The following is a 22894-nucleotide window of genomic DNA, read 5'->3' on the forward strand; positions in this document are numbered from 1 at the left end:
GCAGACCGCCTGTGTGGTCGTTACAGATCATGATGCCATTCCTTGTTTTCACGCAGTACGGCATGAATTCCTTGCATCTGGCAGCCTGGTTTGGTCATCTGGAAATTTTAAAGCATCTGGTGATATCCGGTGGAGACATCAGTCGCAGGAACGTGGTAAGGCATCAATTGATACTTTGCTGTAAATAACACTTACTTTCTTAAACTTAAATGAAAGCTAAAGGTAAAAGTTTGAAATTCAAGCGTTTTTCTTCAGGGTGTAAGTAATCGACTTTTATGAGAATAGATAAATTCCCTTAAATGGTAGTTGATCCGCATATCGGAGCAAAAGAAAGAACAAGAGCGGCAGACGTTCAAACTCTGCCCCAATTGTTCTCTCATTTGCTCCGATGAAGGGTAAGGCCCAAAATGTCAGTTCTTCCTTTTATTCAAAGTGGATCAACCACCATTTAAGGAAAAAAAATTTTTTTTCATCGATTCTTCCTTCCCTTGCCACCCACGCAGATCGCTCTTTGTGTGCTGAAATTAGCGATTATTTACACATCCTCGCTTTCATCGGCTGTTATAGTTTGCTTGAGATGACATGCCAATTAAACTGGTCGATTCTTCATTTGCGTGATGTTTGAATGTCTTTTTCATTAGAGATATCCACATGCCAGCACGATATGATCCACCACAATAACAATCTCAAATGAGCTAAGATCCTCGTCCTCTTAATGATGACGTCATAAAAACGAATATGACGTCATTGTGATGTATCAGGTTTGCCATAAATTATCTGTGCTAATTAGCCGGCTTAATTCCAGCAAACAAAATTCAAACAGCTTGCCTAGTTTCGGAGATAATGGTATAGGCGATTTCCGTTAGCGGCGATATTATGACGTCAACTTTTTTTTCGAGGAAGAATTTCCAAAATCGGAGATGGTTACTGCCAGCGCGTGGGCTTTCTGCATATACATGGCAAGTTTCACGAAGATCCGATGAAAACTCTGGGTTGTGAAACAAAAAATGTCAAAAAATAGGAATGACGTCATAAAAATTGATATGATGTCATAGTGATGTATCATATGTGCGGTAATTCATCTCTGCTAATGCCCTGTTCGATTCGCGCAAACGTAATTCAAAAAGCTTGCCTAGTTTTGGAGATAATTGTTTAGGCGATTTCCATTAGCGGAGATATTTTGACGTCATAACTTTTTTTCTCGGATGAATTTTCAAAATCGGAGATGGTTACTGTCTGCGCAGGGAATTTTTTACATATATATGCCAAGTTTCAGGAAGTTTCGATGAAAACTGTAGGCTGTGAAACAAAAAAGTCCACAACAAGAAGATGAAGAACAACAACGTGAGTAAGACTTAGAGATCCTCCACGAGGATCCAAAAAAATTAATGACCGGAGTGAGCAAACAATCCACCACGTGGGTTTGCGAAGGTTTCCAATGGCATTGATTTGATGGAATATTTCACTTTATTAATCAATCATCAAGACAAAGAGTGTGTTTCAAGAATGATGCAAACCAATCCAGTGGCAGAGATTGGGGGAGGGAGAGGTCTCTGAGTGGAGTGGGTGAATCTATATAAATATTTTTAAGTGTTTGTGTGTTTGTTTGTGCGTTTGTACGTTATTCTTTCACGGCTGAACCGTAGCACCTAGTGGCCTGAAATGTTGGGTGTGGGTAGTACGGAATCTGGGCAAGGTTTTAAGCTACCAAACGTTGTCCTTGACATCCATTTTGAGGCCACCAAAGGCCGCTATAAAGTGTATAATGGGACGTCGGGGTCAGGCACTGCAACCGTCGCCCCCAAGCAACAGGTAACCACCACCATGCTAATAACTCCATAGCTTTTGAATGTCCAAAACGTCCCAAAACCACCACCGGGAAAAGCTCACCCAGCCAGACAGCATTGGGTATACCCTTCCCTGCCTCCCCGAATCACTTTCCACACAATTTTTCTTTATGATTTCATATCCTTAAGACAAGTTGAGAATTTCAAGTGGAAGTTCCTTTTTACATCAATTTGCAAACGCTTTCCCCTCGTTTGTGGACTTTAAAAAAATAAATAATTGAATGATCGTACTCAAAATGATTACATTTGTTGCGGGTCTAACAGGTCATGCCTTCTGTGCTGTCCAGAACGGATACAGCCTTCTGCACTGTGCTGTGCGGCAAGGGCATCTAAAAATCATTCAGTACATCGTTGACGACCTTTTCTCTTTGAAGCCAAAAGATGTCACAAAGGTATGCCATGTATGTTCTGTCTGGCTGTGTCAATAAACTGTTCGTGATCAGATGATGATAAATATATAAAATGACCGTTTTTACAGCCATTTTTCCCTGCTGTGCAGGGGTTGGGCTTTTTCTTGAGGCAATGTTTTATGGCCGGATGCCCTTCCTGACGCCAACCCTGGTCGCCTCTTACGACACACAGGGATATGGTACACCTATTCTAAACCAGGGCATACACCGGGACCAGTACACTGGTACTCATTTCACCAACCTCGGAAGGATGACAGGCTGAGTCAACCCCCTGGTGTTAATTCAGCAGCCAACGGGGCTTGAACTCAGGACCCTGGGATCCCAAGCCACCACCCTAACCACTAAGCCAACACCAGGCTTAGTGATCAGATGATGCATTCTATTTTTTAGTTTGCGGTAACTTGAATCTTAATATTGAATCTACAGGATACCCAATCAAATTTGGCTTCCTAACTGCTGGAACCCTAAACTACCAATCCAGAAAACTTTCTGAGGATCTTAATTTGGAGCATTTAGCAGATTTCATATTGAGGGAGTATAATTGAAAGAAAGCTCAACAAATGAAGCTCCTGTCTCATGATAGGGAGCCCTAAATTTTAACGGAGTTGTTGGCATGACATTTTACAATTTCCATGATTTTTATTACTCAGCAGCTGAAGGCGCCAGAAGCATTATGACTTTGGGTTGTCCATCCGTCCGGCCAGGCCTGCATGCGTAGCAGATTTTCATTACCGCAATAACTTGTTAACTGCTGAAGAGATTTTGACCAAACCAGGTAAAAGTATGTACTATGATGCAAATATGAACTGGTTAGATTTTGGGTTCAACAGGTTAAAGGTCTATGGTCATGTGACCTTCAATGGAAAATCTTTGTTACCATAATAACTTGTGAACCACAGAAGGGATTTCAACCAAACTTGGCACAAGTATGCACCGCGATACAAAGATGAACTGATTCAATTTTGGGTTCAACAGGTTAAAGATCATGTGTCCTTTGAAAATCAATTTGCAGATCATAATTTGAGTTAGAAGCATGTGACATTCTGTCTCTCCTCTCCTCTCCTCTCTTCTCTTCTCTTCTCTCTCGCTCTCTCTCTCTCTCCACAGCTGTTGTTCAGTCTCTGGTGGTACGTGTGGAGCTTATGTTGCTTGTCCTTTCTCTCTTCTTATTGTCTAAATGTTTTGGTTTTCGTTTCTATTTACCCCCCTTTCTCCTTGGTTTGTGTTATCTATCGAGCGAGAGAGAAAGACAGCGCACACGGTGGGTGGTGTTCAGGTGTTTTTCAGAACCTCCCGGTTTTGAGGCCTGTGTTCCATCTGACGTGTTTGCTAGTTTTAGCCAACGCTTTTTGGCTGCCTTAAATGATTCTTGGACCTCGTCCATATTATTATTATTTTTATTTTTCCTCCACCTGCTAGCGCCACTTGTGGGAGGTTTCTTTTGTTGATTTAAACTCTTTTCTTCTGTTAAAATTACTTTTAGCGATGGCAAACATTCATTTGAATCATAGCATGTACGAGTCACTTACTCATAAGCATGGCCTTGTGTGCGATCCCCCGAGGGAGGTAAAGATTGAGGATGCACTACTGGCAATCGGAAAGATCGTTGGTTTACATAACATCCATGCAGCCTCTCGAAGAACAAGAAGGTCGTTGTGTTCGTCTCTGAGGTGCACATGGTAACCTCCATTGTGGAGCAATGCCTTGCCGTACACCCCAACCTGTTTCTCCTTGTTTCCCCATTAGATACACCTGTGGTTAAGGTGAACGTGTCTAATGCTCCACTTCTCATTCGGAATGATGACTTGTGTGCTCAAGTTCAGTACGATCGTATCAAAAATCATGATGGTGCCGATACACTCAGGAAGTGGAGAATTTAAACACGTGATGACTTTTAAAACACACGTGATGATAAAAAAAAACACTTACTGTACATGATATTGCCTGAAAATGAGCAAAAGTTAAACGTCGTTTTACATGCAAGAATTAATGGTCATGTATATAGAATGTATGCCTCCACAGATGTCATGGCATGTCATCATTGTGGAGAGTACGGTCATGTGAAGAACTCCTGTCCCGGTTTGATGAGATCATCAGAAAATCAAGGACAGGAGATTGTAGATCCCCCCTCCCCACATCATGGGGTGGGTGAAAGTGGAGAATTCTCTTCACCACCTGTTCGGGGGCGGGAAGCAACAGACCCTGCTCTCCCCCCCCCCACACTTACTGGGGGGGGGGCGGTGAAATGGTAGAACCCACCCCACCACATATTGGTGAGCGGCAAACAGTAGGACCCTCCTCTCTACCTTCTAATGTACCAGAAGTGGTTGGTCCGTCGACCTACACTGCACAGGACTGTACTGATGACGACATGGAAGGGTTTGTGACAGTATCTCATAACCAGAGTTGGTGTCAAAGACACCCAATGCTCGCCTGTTTATACATTTATCGTTTTTAAAAGACTAGTCTAATAATTAATATTTTTTATAACGCATTGCAGTGAAGTCTGATCCAAATAATTTTAAAGCAATAAATGTATTTGTATATTGTAATCAGCAACAAGAGCACAAGTGAGCACAATATACGCCCAAACAAGTAGGTATATACAGAATTGTGCTACGACATGGAAAACAGCATCCTGGTTGCCATGGCAACCACTTTAGATGACGAGCGTATGTCACGACACACTGTCTCCACAGTCTGTACCTATGTACCAAATATGAAACGTGAAAGTTGAAAACTTTGGGAGTTAGAGTGCGGACAGGAACGGACGGACGGACGACTGGTATCACATAATACGCCCCGATATATATATATATATATATATATATATATATATATATATATATATATATATATATATATATATATATATATATATATATATATATATATCGGGTGTATAAAAGATAGTGTGATAGATAAAAACATTAGAAAGGAAAAATAACTTGCACCAAAAACTTTAACATTTTCACGCTCATGCTCACGCCGGGGGTATCGCTATAGCTCTCTGTTCTTCGAACAGGCGAGCTAAAAGAGGGCAAAAACGTTCTTGTGCTGTCGTCAATGAGACAACGACAACACAAAGTAAGATACTCGTTGTGTCAGATGTGCTGAGCTTGCAAGATGCATCTCACATAGAGAATCCCTCTGCGGGACTGGGAATTGAACCAGAACCGATTATAACTCTGACTAATTCATTTGCACCTCTCACTGAATTGCACCCAATACTCGACAGTGGTGGGATTGTACAAAATCCCAAATTCGGATTTTCTGTCAACAATATTACTCACATGCCACCAGTATTAATGTATCTGGGTTGATAAGTGCTCTCAAAGCAGATGTACTGAAATGTGAACAAGTAGCTGGAACATCCAGTAGAAGTGATCACTATCAGCAGTTGGTGGAAAAAAGACTCTACTGGCTGAACTAGTCAATGAGCGTGTGGCTGGAGCAATGGTTCATCTTCGGATGAGCAGAATTCAACTGGAGACTCCAAATAAGGAATTCTTCAACCTTGAGAAGGCCATCAAGACCTCTCGGCAGATTCACAGTTTACACTCTTCTTACGGTGTTCTGACTTTCCAGAGTGACATTAAACACTCAATGCAGGATTTCTACTGAAATCTATTTACACCAAGAACTGTGGACAAAATGATAATAAATGAGGTGATTGAACTTCTCCCATCCCTTTCTTAAGAACAGCAACAGCAACTCGAATGTGACATTTCGTTTGAGGAGCTCACTGCGGCATCAAAACTGCGTGAGGACGGCAAAGCCCCCGGACTTGATGGAATTCCTGCTGAATTCTACAAAGCTTTTTGGGATATTCTGGGTCCTGCTCTAATGGAGACCCTGCTTGAAAGCCCAGATCAGGGTGAATTGCCTCTGAGCTGCAGGAGAGCAGTTTTGTGTCTCTTCCCAAAGAAAGGGGATTTGCAGCAGATTACAAACTGGTGGCCTATGCCATTGTTAAACACTGATTATAAGATTGTGTCAAAAGTGCTTGCAATGCGTCTAAAAAAATGTCATCTCTCTCTTGATTGGAAATGACCAAACGTATTGCATACTTGAACGATCCATCTATGACAGTATTTTTTTGGTCATAGATTTAATTGCCATCGGTCAAACCATGCTTCATGGTTTTAGGTTGTTACTCCTGGATCAGGAAAAAGCTTTTGACAGTGTGGATCATTCTTTCTTATTTGCAGTTCTGACTAGAGCAGGTTTTGGGGAAAAAATTCATATCTTGCATAAAACATTTGTACAGAAATGCATCATGCCTGCTGAAAGTAAATAATAGTTTGTGTCATCTCTTTCCTTTTCAGCGTGGTATCCATCAGGGTTGTCCACTGTCAGGCATGTTGTACACACTATCCGTTGAACCCCAACTGGCTCTCCTTCACACCTCATTGTCTGGGTTATCCTTGTCAAACAGTCCGAACATTGTTACTTCAGCTTATGCAGATAACCTGTGTGTTGTGGTCAAAAACCCAAAAGATGTCAGTGAGCTATCCCATTGTCTTGCCAAATTTGAACTTTCCTCATCAGCTAGAGTAAATTGGAACAAGAGTGTAGCTCTTTGGATACACCCAAATACACTCCCCTCATCACACTCCTCATGTGCACTTCTCCCAACTCTTCCAGGAGGAATGTTATGGAAAACGGATGGGGTTAAATACTTAGGAATCCATTTTGGAACTATGTGCTGCATGCAAAGGAATTGGGATGAGTTCATAGATAACATTAAGCAGAAACTATCAAGGTGGAAAGGAATGCTCCAGTTCTTGTCACTTAAGGCATGGGTAACAATCATAAATAACCTGATGCTTCCAACCGTATGGCACAAGGTCATCGCACTCCAGCACCCTCAAGCGATGATTACAAGCATTCAGAAGGGTCTGTTTGATTTTTTTCTGGGGAGGCCACCACTGGCTCAAGCCAGATGTATTGTGCAGGCCACGAATGTCTGGTAGCCAAAACTTGGTGCACATCCCTCGTTGAATAATGGCTTTTCGACTCATGGCAATAAAACGTATACTATATGGTGAAGTAGTGTCCTGGCATCCTCTCACTAATACCTTGCTTCGGCAAACAGGTGGATTGGACTATGACCGGGAACTCTTCCTCATGGATCGAAGCAGGTTGAGAGAGCTCGGCTCCCTGCATTTCATCAATCTCTTCTGAATGCTTGGCAAGCTCTTGAAGTGCAGCGGCTTGAGATCTCCGATGATGCCAGGAAATTTGTGCATGAGCCACTATACCAAAACTTATTATTCACTGGAATATCTACCAGCCGGTCTTTCATAAAGTATTTTACAAATAGTGGAATAAATAGAGTGTGAGATCTTATGGAGTCTTCCTTGAAACGATGGTTGTCTGCTGGCTCAGTTTCTAAAAAAATTGGATTGCATTCAATGAGAGTAGTGGGTGAGGTCATGAGGATAGTAACCCAGACTTTTTTACATTTAAATATTGGGTGGAATGGTGTAAGTGAAAAACTGGATTTTCACCTAAACTTTCCTGAACTTTCAATCACTGCCCAAAAACACCATGACGTGTTCTCTTCAAACAGTGACGAGTCTGGTGTGTTCCATGTCATGGAGAAAAAAACAATATATGGAATTTGTCGAGAAGTGTGTTTACAAGGCTGTACGGCACCGTTAAGAAACCAATGGAAAGACTTTACATGCAGGAGCTTTCCTTACTCCCAATTGGAAGGTGATGTATCGATCTCCGACCGTTGGTCGCACAGGAGACTTAAATTGGAGACTGGTCCATCAAGCCCTGGCCCCACAGGTTTTACTACAGAAGTTTAACTCCTCTGTGTCTAACTCATGCCCCTTTTGTAAGAGTATCGAAAATCTGAATCGTGCATTTATTGAATGCAAGAGGTTGTCATCTCTGTTTCTGCACCTGAGTCGCATTTTTTGTAAATTTAAAATTGTTTTTTCCTTTCCAATCTTTATTTATGGGCTTGCTCTGAACACTGGAAACAAATCTGTGTTTTTACTTTTGAATTTTTTAATTGGAATTGGTAAGCTTGCTATTTATAAGATCAGAAAAGCCAGATTGGTGAATAAGAAAAAATGAAAATGCACTTTTTTGTTTCAAAAGCATGGTGTCTGCTCGTATAAAACTAGAACATGCATATCATCTAAGCATGGGTAGTCTTCCTGGGTTTGAAGACATGGTGTAATGTAATGTTGTTTTTTTAACCTCCGCCATCGAAGATGGACGGAGGTTACTGTTTTCACCCCTGTCTTTGTTTGTTTGTTTGTTTGTGAACAGTATTACGGAAAAACTCCTGGATGGATTTCGACGAAACTTGGTGGGGGGATTAGGTATGGTCCAAGGATCATGCCATTAGATTTTGGATTTGGTCCAAAGTCCAATATGGCCGCTATGGCAGCAATTTTGAAAAAAATATTTAAAATTTTGTTTTTGCATTTCTACAAGTGATTTCCAACCAAAAAAAAAATTCTTAGAGAAAAAAACCCCAGAAATTTTGCAACTTTTTTTCAAAAAAATTTCGATTTTTTTTTTTTTTTGGCATTTCTACATGCGCATCGATCTAGTTTAGTTTATTCAATCGTGGTTCAGTAGAGTCTGATCCGTTTTGACCTACAATGAATAGGATATCAGGTTCACTTAAGTGACCCAGCAGTATTGGCGGCGGAGGTTTTGCACTCTACCGAGTGCTCTCCCTCTAGTTTTTGTAAATGTATTGAGAAGGAAATTCACATTTCTTTGTGAAGTTGGAACAATATTATTGATCTTTGAACTTTCATTGTTTATCTGACCCAGCTTGAGAAACTGTACTGAAGAAATGGCACTTGATTCTCATGTATTGATGCTTTTATGAACCTCAGGCAAATGGTGCCTCAATAATTTTTCTTTGTTTAAACTTGCCTTGCGAAATGTTTTATACTTTGAATATACTTGTGAAAACGCTGGCGTACGCTGAACGATTGATGGTTTTTTTTTCCAGTTTTGGGCGTATTCATAACGAGTTGGACGTATGCATAACGTATTAGTAACGTACACAGAACGTTTCGATAGCATATAGATAGCTTATAGCAACGAATGCTTAGAATGTTGTTGGCGTTCACAACCTATGCCCAACGATCGTCTAGCGTATGCATAGCGCGGCAGCGTATCGCCGACGATCATGTGGCATAGCCTATTAAAAGGCTGCCGCTCGGCGATTCAAATCATAACCGCAATCGACATCGAAGTGTCAAGCTGCTGTCACACTTTGACGTTTTAGCCAGCGTATGCAGACGTATGAAAAAATTGCCGAATATGCTGGCACACATCGAATACGTTATGGGTACGTTTTGTATATGTTAAGAGCACGCTGAAGCACGCTGAAGCACGCTGGCATACGTCATAGTACGCCGAGTACGTCGACAAATTTTAAGTATGCTGAAAATTTTTCGACGTATGCCAGCGTATGACGCACACGTTCCACATACGCTGGCCATAAGTTGTAGGCACGTTATGCGATCGTTGACACACGTCGCCGCACGTTACTTGTAAGTTACTCATAAGTCGAAACACGTCGAGGTAATGTTCAGCGTATCCGAAACTTATTTCTAACATAGGAGTAACGTGCTTTGAACCTTTGAGTAACGTATCTCCAATGCATATTGACGTATGTTGATGTATTTGACATCTTCTGGAAGACCACAGAACTTACTGAACGTGTTACTAACTTACAGCTACCGTATAATGGCGTATTGGCAGCGTTTAGGGGAATTGGTATATAAAAATGGGGTTCACACAGGAGGAACCCGTCAGTGTTCCAGACTCCATGGTTTTTTTCTTCTTCTTCTTCGACATGACGGTGATGTTGACACTTCGATTTCTAGTGCGGTTATGATTTAAATCGTTGAGCGGTAGCCTATTAATTATATTATATTACATTCGCACTAGAAATTGAAGTGTCAACATCACCGTCATACCGAAGAAAAAAAAACCAAAAAAAACCATGGAGTCTGGAACACTGACGCTAAACATTACCTCGACGTGTTTCGACTTATGAGTAACTTACAAGTAACATGTGTCGACGTGTGTCAACGATCGAGTAACGTGTCTACAACACGTTACTCATAGGTTATAAATAAGTTTCGGGTATGCTGAACATTACCTCGACGTGTTTCGACTTATGAGTAACTTACAAGTAACGTGTGTCGACGTGTGTCAATGATCGCGTAACGTGCCTACAACTTATGGCCAGCGTATGCGGAACGTGTGAGTCATACGCTGGCATATGTCGAAAAATTTTGAGCATGTTAAAATTTGTCGACGAGCTCGGCATACTGCGATGTATGCCAGAGTGCTTCAGTGTGCTTCAGCGTGCTCTTAACGTATACAAAACTTACCCATAATGTATTCGACGTGTGCCAGCATTTTAGACAAATTTTTTATACATCGGCATACGCTGGCTAAATCGTCAAGGTGTGACAGCGGCTTAACACGGGTGGAGGCATATCCAGACGTGTTCACATCAAATCTATTTTCTAGTTTTTTTCGTTTTATTTTTGCGATCCAACTGAAAAAAAGCTTTATAATGATGGCAAAGTTGTACAGAATATTATAATTACATGTTGCGTGAGTTCTATTTTGGGCATCTTTGCTTACCCAGCCTCAAGGAACTATGCTAGAGTGCACCCTGAGCTCAAAAGGCAACTTTGTGTTTCAGGATGGTAAGACATCTTTCCTGTTGGCTGCTGAGTATGGACATGCAGACGTGTTGTCATTCCTAATGAACCACGGGTTAAAGCTGAGTGACGTCGACACGGTACTCTTCAACCTTTCATGTTGTTGCTGCTATGCTGTTTCTTGGTATTAATGCTTTTTAACTCATGAAAGAATGGATTCATGATGTACAACAATAGGATGAATGTGATGTCAATATAAACGTTAGGGCAATTTAAATTCACCTCATTTTTTTGGTTTGGTTGAGCACTTATTTGAGAAGGGGATATTTTGAGATAACTTCATTTTGAGAGAGAGCAATGACTATATTGGTTTACGTTCATGATATTATGGATATTAATAAAAATGGAGGCCCATCATGTGAGAGATCTTGACAGAGCGTCGGGGGTGTTCACTAATCAAGAAACGTTTTAAGGCTTGAACGGATCCTTATCAGATTGCCAAGTCAAGAAATGCACTAAACCACAGGATACTCGACCGAAGGTGGCAGGACTTTGGAAATTGTTCACTGAGCTGGTGATCGCTCGCCTACTTTTTCAGACACCACGGGACCTTTAATGTCCACCAACTAATGCCAGCAGATGGGACGTCCGGTTCAACGTACATCCCATTCCGATGGATGGCACGAACATCAATGCCTCCTCGCCCTGCATGTGAAACAGCAGGATGACAGTTTATAACTGGGTCGAGATTCTAAGCCAGGCAAGACATGAGCTTAGAGGTGAGTGTGTGTACCTCTTAGCTACCCTGCCTGTCCTTATATAGATATTACTGTAAAAAAAATTTTTTTAACTTTTTTTTTTTTTTAAGACGTAAAATGTTCTTTTTTTTCTTAAAACAACAAAAGTTGAAAAAATCATTTACGGTAATATCTATACAAGGACAATCATGGTAGCTAAGAGGTACACACTTTTCAAAAAAAAAAAGCAAAATGTAAAATGTATCGGACATAAATCTCAGAGGCATGCACTAGGTGTCCGCTCTGAGTTTGAGAGGTCAGTGGCTCGAACCTGATCTCGGCTTGATGCTTGTTTGATGCTCAACACTACAAAAAGGGTAAAGCAAGGACAAATGACTATAGATTAGTAACCATTGTGTAGGCTTGATGGACCAATATTATTATCCTAATTTTCCAGTAAATGGTTTCTCGTGTTTGGAGAACTAATTGAGGTTGTAATACATTGAACACCAATGATTGCTTATCCGTCAAGCAATAAACTCAACACAATATGATGAACCGCATTGTGCGATTGTTCAAGAAGAGAACATAAAATTCGGGAATAGATGAAACCAAAACTTAAAACTGTTGTCTCTTAACGTTTCTTGTGACATTCTGAAAGGTGTGTTATCATTCGTCTTTTCATTACTAAATTTAAACAAAAAGATTACATTTCCTTGTCAACTCTAATAAAACTTAACCCCCCCCCCCACCCCCTTCGGTTCCATTTGAATGTATTAAATAATAAACTAGAGGGTTCATAGAATGCGATACCCCACGCAGTGTTTAAGTGCATACTTCAACTTAAATAAAATAAAGATTGTAAAAGTCATATAAAGAAATTAATTCTGGAATTTACCATCATCACACCTTGAATAGGGCCTACCGGCATGGAAGCTGTTTCTTCAGCGGATAGAAAGATAGTCGGGCAGGTTCAGTGAAGTGCTAGGAGGATGGTAAGATGTCAAGCACAGTTCTCATATGAAGACACCTTATCGAACCTACACCTCTTCTCACTACATTACAGAAAAATTAGAGATTTGATCACTCTTAGATCACTTAGAGAGAGAGATCACCCACCGGATCCTGCATGGAAAACTCCAACTTTCATTTGAAGAACCACCTTGTCTCAGTCGGGATGACCGCCTTCGTGGTCGCTCCTGGAAACTGACCAAGCCTGCGGCCCACTGAAAGAGGAGAGCAGTCTTCTATACTCATCGACTGGTTAACGTGTAGAACGGAATCATTGAAGACGCTGTTCAATCACTGTCTGTCAGTACATTTATAAAGAGTTAGACAGGCTGCTGTTTCAACAAGGATAGGACCACATCGGGCACTGTCCTCCTGTCATACTTTCCTACTTGACCTGACCTGTTTTACATAATGTCAATCACACCACCTTATCCAACACATTACATTAGTCCTTTGTGGCTGTTATTTGTGTCCTTTATATAACTTCCTTAAAAACAGTATATTTCCTGTTTGGATTGATTTTCAATTTTGGTTGACTGCCAGATAGCCAGACAGGGTAAAAAATATGAGCACGTGTTATTGAAGCTCACCTGGATCAGGAGCAACAGTCACTAAAACTCCAATGCAGACCCTCTGAGACCTTGATTTTTATTTTTTTTATGCCGTGAACAAACATTGGTACATCATGGGTGATGAAGGTTGTGGTCAAGTTTCATCGAAATCGTGTGTGTGGTTTCGGAAAAGAGAGCAAATACCTATTTCGGGGATTAACCCCCCCCCACCCACCCCCACCCGTAGACCCCTTTAATGAGCGCAGATTTTGATGTCGTCGACATACTTTGGTACATCCCGGGTGATGAAGGTTGTGGTCAAGTTTCATTGAAATTGTGTGTTTGGTTAAAGCGATAATGACTGAAGTGACTTGCTCACTCACTCGGTCACTCACTGACTCACGTGCGGACACTGCTCGATCTGACTAAAGTTCAGGTGAGCTAAAAAAAAATGACTTCACTCCTCTGCGCATGTGCGAGCGAGACGAATTCAGAGAAAACGAAACGCAGGTTCGTTTTCCGATTTGCGTTCAAAATATAACTTTCCATTTAAGTAAGTTGTTCCTCGATCATAAACTGACGTTTGTAGGCAGACAGACAGACAGACAGACAGACATGAACCAATAATATTTAACCCCTGTTTTCGCTTCATGTGCATGGAGTAATGAATCACTGCATTGTGTTTGTTCACGTTTACATTTGCAAGCAGAATGTACCACCTTACAATGTGTTTCCTGCTGTACGTGTATCCATGTATTGCAGGCAGGAAACACCATTCTACATCTGGCAGCTAAGGGTGGTTATTCTCATGTCATGCAAGAATTGTTTTTCCCAGACGAAGAAAGTGAACAACAAAGGATTACAAAGAAATTGATAGACACCAAGAATGAGGTTGGTTTTGCTTACAATGTGCACATTACAATGGAATCATGATACATATTAAGCATCATCTTTGTATGTTAAGTCGCCATCTATTTATTACGTTGGCAAATATGGTGGAAATTTTCTCTCCCATCTTCCCACAACTGCACCATGTATGCACTGGTTTGCATCTCTCTCCCTGTCCCCCCCCCCCCCCATTCCCATTATCTATTCTACAAAGTATGCATTGGACTTTATTTTTCAGTGATCATCTTAATGAAAATCTCCAATGAGATTTGATAGAAATCTGATTATAATTTCATCACTTCATAGGAATTTTTGTAACGGTTCATGCCACACAGTTAGAGCATCTTCTTTGATTTGTGAAGGTTTTAGAGGCCAAATAGAGAGTACTGCATTTATTTTTCAAATAACAGAGTGCAGTACAGTACTTTAGTCTGTCAGTGGAAAATTATTCAAAAAAAGCAATTGATAAAACAAAACCTTTTGTTGGACAACATATCATTTCGTATCGTCACACATCCGTGAATGAACTGTAGCAATAAAATAATTAAATGGTGGAGTGTCAAATAGATGCATGGACACAAACGTAACCCTAATACCCATCAACACTTTGCTCACCAAATGCATTGGTGGCTGTCATTCTGTCAGCAATACCCACAATACCACAATTGTGTGTGTGTGTGTGTGTGTGTGTGTGTGTGTGTGTGTGTGTGTGTGTGTGTGTGTGTGTGTGTGTGTGTGTGTGTGTGTGTGTGTGTGTGTGTGTGTCATTGGTTGTTATCTCCATTTTGGGGTTTTAGAAGATGGAACAAAGTCCTCCCAGTATACAAAGTATCCACCTTCTCTTCGGAAATGCTGGGTTCCCACTGTCGTGCGATCCGTTATGAACGCCACGATTGGCCATTCGTAGCTGATCATGGAATTTCTCTGAAAGTCTGTTCCCACTATCACGATGCGCGACACGATTGAAATCGTGGTCTCACAGAGCGTGGTGTTTGTCTTGTCCAAGATCGATCCCGATCACCACGATTAGGAAGCATGATTAGATGCGATCTGTCGCGCTTTGTCACGATGCAATACGATCTGATACGATGATCCCGATTGACAATTGATCGTGTCGATCGTTGAAACATTTTGAACCGTTCAAAAATGTTCTACGAATAACACGATTGCCACGACTGACCTCAAGATCTGATAAGATCTGATAGGATCACCACGATTAGTCCACGATTAAGACCACGATTTCAATCGTGCGCGCATCGTGATCGTGGGAACCTAGCATAAGGGATCGCAGTTCCTGGGCCAAGTTGTTCAACTTTTCTTCTCAGTTTTGTTCCAAGGGCTATTTTCAGGATGGTCACTGAATCCCGGGCTGCCTCCAATTGTACTTCATTTGTTGTAATATTCCTGATGATGGTTTTCAAAATCTCAGTGAAGTTCTTCTTTATTATTCCTGTTGCTCCAATTATCACCAGTGGTGTAATTTTGATGCTCTTCAGCTTCCACGATCTCTTGATCTCATTTTTGAGGTCCTGGTATTTGGTCATTTTCTTGATTTCAGCATTATTTAATCCAAAATCGCTGGGTACTGATATTCTGTCTTTTCCTTTTTGTTCCTGCGAACAACGTCTGGTCACAAGGTTTTGTTTTCTGTGTTGATGCTCAATAGGATCATTAGGTGGTGAGCAAGCATGACGTCCTTATTTTCAATGATTGCTCTTGGTTCATGGTTCCATGAGTTTTCTGATACTGGGAGATTGAAATTTTCCTGGTGTGCTAATGAATCACTTTGCACACTTTGTTGTGCCATTGTGTGTAACGTTGTTCTGATAGTTTTTTGCATCCCAAAAGCAGGTGACTTGTACTTTCTGTTTGTCTTGCAGAACCTACACTTGTCTGTCTGGCTCAGTCCCACCATCTTTTTAAATACATTGGTGTTGTGTCCTTGATCTTGAGCATTTATTATTATTCGTTCTCCGTCCCAATTGAGCTGACCTCTTCTTAGCCATTCCAATGAGCCTTTTTATCGATCCCAACTCGGTTCAATACATTTTTCTGTATTTTCCTGCTCTTTTGTCATTCTCCCAGTTGTTGGTGTATATTTGTTGATATTTCTTGTTAGAAATTTATTTTGTCTTTTTTTACAATTGTTCGGGCTGTGTTTGTTGTTTCATTTTCCTATGCAGTGTCTTCTATTCGCACCTATTTTTGGAAATTCCTTGCAGCATGAGTTAGGGATACCTTTTCAGGTTTGTTGTGCTCATGTTTGTTTACAAATTGAATGCGATAGTCTGTTGAGCATTTCACATCCTCAGCTAGTCCTACACTCGTCGCCCTGTGCACCTGGTTGTGTTCCATCAAGCCACTCCCTCCCTATCGTCTCAGCAGGTACATTTTCGGGATGCACTGGTTTTCGTAGAACATTTTGTGGATGGTAAGGAGTTTTCTTGTTTTGATGTCTAAGTTATTGATTTCTGATTGGGGCCAGTTTACTATTCCACAGCTGTGTTGGAACACTGGTATTGTGAGTTGGTTTATGGCTTTGATTTTGTTTCGCAGAGAAAGGTATGTTTTCAGGATCTGCTTTGTTCTATGCAGGTATTCTTTGGTAATTGTTTTGCGCATTTGCTTATGACATATTTGGTGGTTCTCTTCTACTCCGAGCTACTTGCATGATGCTTTGTTTTCTAATCCCTGTATTAATTGCTGTATTTAGGTCATTTTTATGTTGTCCATTTTTGTTGGTCGACCTTGTATGAATGTGCACTTGGCACACTTAACTAGTTCAAATTCAATTTGAATGTCATCGAAGTACCATTTCATTAATTTCAGTTGTTCTGCCAATTTGTTGTTGTTCAGCGCGAAGAGTTTAAAATCATCCATGTACGGTAGATATCACCTTTCTTGTCTCTCGTATTAGACATTAGGGTGTATCCATGTCCTTGCTCATTAATGAGGTAGCTCAGTGGGTCCAGGAAAAACAGGAGGGGCAAAAGGCTATCATCCAGGAAGATCTCATGATGTATCTTCACTCGTGGTATTTTGATCTTTCTTCCAGAGTGCTGCAATATCCATGTGGTATTCCATAGCTCCATTGCTTTCTCAATCAGTTTGATTATTTGGGGATTGATCTTGTACAATTGCATGCGTTTTATCATCCATGAATATGGAACACTATCAAAAACTTTGTTATTTTCTATCCAGGCTGTGGACAAATTAGTTCTTCTGGTTTTACACTTTTCGAATATGGCCTTTTTTAGTATTAGGTGGTCTATTGTTCTGCACCATCCTTTTTTACATCCCTTCTATTCTGCCTCTAGGCCTCCACGTTGTGTTTGGTGGTGGTACATTCGTTCTGTGAAGATTCCCATCAGTATTCCCAACACTTTACCAACATCAGTATGTTGTTGGTAGACATGGTATTGGTCTACACTTGTGAGATAGTTGGGTTTCTTCAGATTTGGGTTGAGGAAGATGTTTCCTTCTGTGAGCCACTCATCCATTACCTCCTCCCTGGGGAGAAGTTCATTGAATACATGTATGTAGTGATTATGGAGAGCATCGAGTTACTTCAGTGAGAAGTTTGGAATTCCATCTGAGCCTGGGCTTTTAAGGTTTGGCATTTTTGCTCGTTTTGAATTTTTTTTCCGAATCAAATATCACTAGGGGCATTTTCTTTGGGTGTTGCTTTTTATTTTCCAAGTTTGGGAACCACCCCCCACACCACCCCCTCTCCTCTTTGTTGTGTTATTTGTGTCTTCATCAATTCCATTGCAAAAAAATTCAAGTTTATCTTTCGGGGTGAGATTTGATAGATTTTGCTTTTGTTTCCCTCATTTGTGGTGGAATATTTTCGGGTTATATTCAAACATGTGGTTTTGTTTTCTCCCTTTGTTGATGTCATTATAGTTTTTATCTTCATTGCTTTCATTTCTATTTTCAGTTTGTTTTCAGCATCCTTGGTTCTCTTGGTGTGTGCGTGTGCGCACGCGTGTGTCATGTGCATGTCACATTATATTTTAAAGGGTTCCCTGCCATCATAGAAGAATAAATATGGTACCAGTGGGGAGCTAATAATCTATTTGCTTGGAACAAAAAATTCAAAGTTGTAAAACGTTATGTCCTTTTAATCATCCAAATGCCTTTTAGCAGGACTTGGAGCTTACTGAAGTGGTTCCGATAGCAGACACGGAAGGAGAATAGAAAGTTATAACCTACATCGTAATACTTCTCGAAGTAAAAGAAAAATATATCAAAGCACTAGAACGTCACTTGGTAGATGACACACCTCCAGGCTGAACAGGTTGTGTTGAAATGGTAAAATAAAAATTCTGCATGCCTGGTGTTGGCTTCGTGGTTTGGGGGGTGAACTTGGGATCCTCGGGTCCTGAGTTCAAATTCTGCTTGGCTGTTGAATTAATACCAGGTGGGGTTGACTCAGCCTGTCATCCTTCTGAGGTCGGCAAAATAAGTACCAGCTTGCTGGTATCCTGCATTGGAGTGGTGATGCTTCTGCTTCTAGGTTTGGAGCGACAGCAGGGTCTCTCAGGGCTCTCTGCTGACTTTCTCAAAGCTATGTTTCCGGACGTTATTTGTCCCATTTTAACTGTTTATTTTCTCACTTACATGTTTCTGTGTGTTTCTAGTTCGGTTTTATTTCAAAAATCGTGCTATTTTGTGAGTTTTCATCGACCTTGTCTGATCGGGTTCCTTCAGGCCTACCCATCCTTCCCCTCTCGGTGTAAGATCGTTTTTACTTGTATTCTCTCCCTATTACCTTCAATTCCTATTTTCCCCACTTTCCCAATGCCCCCAACCCTCCCAAAAAAACACTTAAATCCCCAAAAAAAACAAAACAAACAAAAAAAAAACTACCTTTCTCCTTGCATACCTACGAATCCCGGAATAAACTCTCTCACTCTGTTCAATCCCATCCTTCCTTCCAGGCCTTCAAAACAGCTGTTCACCACCACCTCTTATCATCCCCCATCCAAATCCTCGATCTTTTCTACCCCCGTTAATCCACCCCAAACCAACCTCTTTAAAATTCCCTGCTTTCCTTCCTGAAAGTCCTTGTAATGTCCATCTTGTATACCCCATGTTCCCCGCCCCATCCCGCTCCCTTCCACAGATCTCCTAATGTCTCTGTTCCCCACTGTTTTGTCCTTCCCTCTCTGGCCTCTCTTGTCTCATGCCCCCGTTGCTGTGCGCTGTGTGTTAGCTCTCATATGAGCCTCGACAAGGTATACAAAAAAACCTGTCCAGAATGTGTCCAATGGCCCAGGAGACTGCTCAGATAGCACTGACGCTCTGTACAGAGTATGGTCCCAATGGATGGATGGATGGATGGATGGACACCTTCTGCAGTTCAAACTTGCCACAGTTCATGCAGTTTACAGATTACTTGCCTCAAGGCAGTCTAACTATATTGGGTAAACAATGTAATGTACTAACTTTCAACTGATAACACTTGGATTGCCTCTTGCATCCAACTTGAAATTATGTAGATTGATCCCTTTTGTGCCATGATTTTACATTTTGTTAATCTTTCTGACTGTGGTTTCTGTTCATTCTCTGCCATTCTATTGAAATATTGCTTACCCTCTTATACAACAAATGGCACAACATCAGGGGTTGTCATACAAAGGCATTGTGTTGATTTATATTTTATTGATTTTTGCAATGATGTTCTAACATGCCAGCAATGAATCTCCCCAGGGCTGATAACTGCTTTTGCCAACTGCCAGTGAAATTATTTGGTGTACTTGGAGATAATGGTACAACAGGTTTGATTAGACAAAGTGTAATGAGGGACTGTCTATGCATTCTGCATTCAAAATGACGGAGATTATTTTATGACCTCATAGTCACAGTGAACTTTAGAGGGACGCCCCAGGTTAGGGGTGACGGATGTAACCAAAAATAGTCTTCACATAGTAGTTGGTCGAGACAAATAAAAAGTTAATCTCACTGTCTCACCCTGTTGCTCCAGATGTATTTCCATGGTCAGCCACAATAGAAGACAGTCATTCTCTTGAACTTTTACACCTCACCTCTACACCTCTGCCAATCAAATCCTTTCCTTGAAAAATCGGAGTTACTCAATCTACAAAGCCTCCCCTATGGGCTGGCCATCTACAGCTGCTCTATCCAATGCTGTGGGCTTGCGCAACCAGCATCACGTCTGCATCGCCTGGATTTTAAAGCTCTAAGCATTATTGGAATGTTCGGCAACGAGGTCAAAGCACAAGTTCTGTTTCTTCACATCGCACGCAGGCTGGTAGTCTCTTTTTTTTATTTTTTAACTGCCTTTCCACTGATTCTATCTTCCTCTGCTCTCTCAGCCCTGTGACCCTCCCAAGCAACTCGAAGATATGCATGTTCTTCGATAAACCCCCTCCTGGTGAAACTTCACAAAAATCCAGGCTAACTGCACACCTGAACTCTTACGTTCTCAGCTCCTGCTTGTTGAAAGGCCATCCAGCAGTGTTCTCTCCTGTAAAGGCCCTGTCACACCTTGATGATTTAACCAGCGTATGCCTGACGTATACAAAATTTGCCTAAAACGCTGGCACACGTCGAATACGTTATGGGTAAGTTTGTATACGTTAAGAGCACGCTGGCATATGTCGTAGTACGCTGGCTTTTTTTCATAGTACGCTGGCATAAATCTTTGTATGCTGGCATACGTCGTAGTACGCCGAGGTGTTAGACAAATTTTCCATGCTTGAAATTTTTCGATGTATGCCAGTGTATGACTCACACGTTCCGCATAACGCTGGCCATAAGTTGTAGGTACGTTACGCGATCGTTGACACACGTTACTTGTAAGTTACTCATAAGTCAAAACACGTCGAAGTAATGTTTAGCGTACCCGAAACTTATTTCTAACCTATGAGTAACGTGTTGTAGACACGTTACGCGATCGTTGATACACGTCCACACACGTTTCTTGTAAGTTACTCATAAGTCAAAACACGTCAAGGTAATGGTTAGCGTCAGTGTTCCAGACTCCCTGTTTTGTTTTTTTTCTTCGGTATGACGGTGATGTTGACAGTTCAATTTCTAGTGTGGTTATAATATAATATAATTAATAGGCTGCCGCTCAACGATTTAAATCATAACCGCACTAGAAATCGAAGTGTCAACACCACCGTCATACCGAAGAAAAAAAAATAAAAATAAAAACCAGGGAGTCTGGAACACTGACACTAACCATTACCTCGACGCGTTTCGACTTATGAGTAACGTACAAGTAACGTGTGTCGACGTGTGTCAACGATCGCGTAGTGTGCCTATAACTTATGCTAGCATATGCGGAACGTGTTTCATACGTCGAGTACGTCGAGAAATTTTCAACATGCTGAAAATTTCTCGACGTACTCGGCGTATGACGACATATGCCAGAAAACTACGATGTATGCCAGCTTGTTATTAACGTATACAAAACTTACCCATAACGTATTCGACGTGTGCCAGCTTGGTTCGGCAAATTTTTCATACGTCAGCATACGCTAGCTAAAACGTCAAGGTGTGACAGCGGCTTCACACTTCGATGTCTAGTGCGGTTATGATTTGAATTGTCAAGCCGCAGCCTATTAATAGCCTGCGCCACGTGATCGTCGGCGATACGCTGCCGCGCTATGCATAAGTTAGACTATCCTTGGGCATAGGTTGTGAACGCCGACAACACGCTCAGCATTCGTTGGTATAAGTTATCTATATGTGATTGAAACGTTCAGTGTACGTTACTAATACGTTATGCATACGTCCAACACGTTATTCAACACCCAAAACTTTAAAAAACATCAATAGTTCAGCGTATGCCAGCGTTTTACATACATTTTGAGACCTTGCCATACGCTGGTTAAAACGTCAAGGTGTGACAGCCCCTTAAGACATTTTATTAAGCAGGCACCTCCATCTTGTGCCATCTCCAATGATTACCCACAACCTCTACTGACCCTTCCTACCCCAACCATTTTACATGTGGGTTGCAGTGTTTTCTCTCCTCCTCTCTTTTCCTCTTTTCCTGTTTGTTCTTTGCCTTGCTTTTGCATGATCCTCAACCTTGAAAAAAAAACCAAAAAAACAATCAAGGAAATATGCTGAGTGTGAGATTAAAAAAAAAACAAAAAAAAAAACAGGTTGGCTATGACAGGAGCTTGCTCCCTGACTTTGGCAGAACATAACAGAGTGGACATGAGATGGCAGGGTGTGCTTTTATATTAGCCATGTGTTTCAAGAAGAATTGGCAGAATCATTTGTCGTGCACATATTGGGGTGGTATACAAACCATTGTGCAACATTTGTGGCACGATTAACAAATTTAAAGGCAGGACTACAACACGGGACTTTTGAAATGATGTGTGAACGCCAAATGAGGCCTTTTGTGCACGGGCTGTGCGTTTACAGTCGTTTGGTTCTGCTCGACGGGCACTTTTAACCTGCCGTCGCTCACACAAAATCTGTGATTCAAATCGTCTTTTAAACATAATTTTCAGCATTTAGACTAAAGAGTGGCAACTTCAAAATGGTTGATTTATGATTGTTGTGTTCCTGAATGCAAATCGGACTCACGAAAATATCGGAACATGAGAAATATCCACGGAAGAGAGCAGACGGGTTCATACCATTTGCTGTTAATACAACACAGACACAGACACAGACACAGACACAGACACACACGCTTTTCCTTTAACCAATAGATGCAAAAATGTAGTTCAATTTCACTTTTGGCCCCAGGACCAAATAAAACACTTTTTTATCACCGCACTCACAGCCCAT

The 22894-nt window shown here is 41.2% G+C and overlaps 1 protein-coding gene across 6 annotated transcripts in view; it reads left to right on the forward strand.

Moving 5' to 3' along the window:
* LOC147015119 (uncharacterized) overlaps positions 1 to 22894 on the forward strand; it is an 81566-nt gene that overhangs the window by 10840 nt on the left and 47832 nt on the right. For 5 of the 6 annotated variants that reach the window (XM_085849566.1, XM_085849569.1, XM_085849571.1 and 2 more), the window contains exons 4-7: positions 57 to 155; positions 2135 to 2239; positions 10965 to 11063; positions 13985 to 14113. In XM_085849566.1, the coding sequence (XP_085705692.1) occupies positions 57 to 155; positions 2135 to 2239; positions 10965 to 11063; positions 13985 to 14113 (432 nt within the window). The remainder of the gene's footprint in view (positions 1 to 56; positions 156 to 2134; positions 2240 to 10964; positions 11064 to 13984; positions 14114 to 22894) is intronic. The other variant, XM_085849568.1, reaches the window with a different exon arrangement.

The sequence above is a fragment of the Eptatretus burgeri genome, chromosome 12 (assembly GCF_056783735.1).
Source record: "Eptatretus burgeri isolate ZD-2024b chromosome 12, Ebu_testis_v1, whole genome shotgun sequence".
Taxonomy (NCBI): Eukaryota; Metazoa; Chordata; class Myxini; order Myxiniformes; family Myxinidae; genus Eptatretus; species Eptatretus burgeri.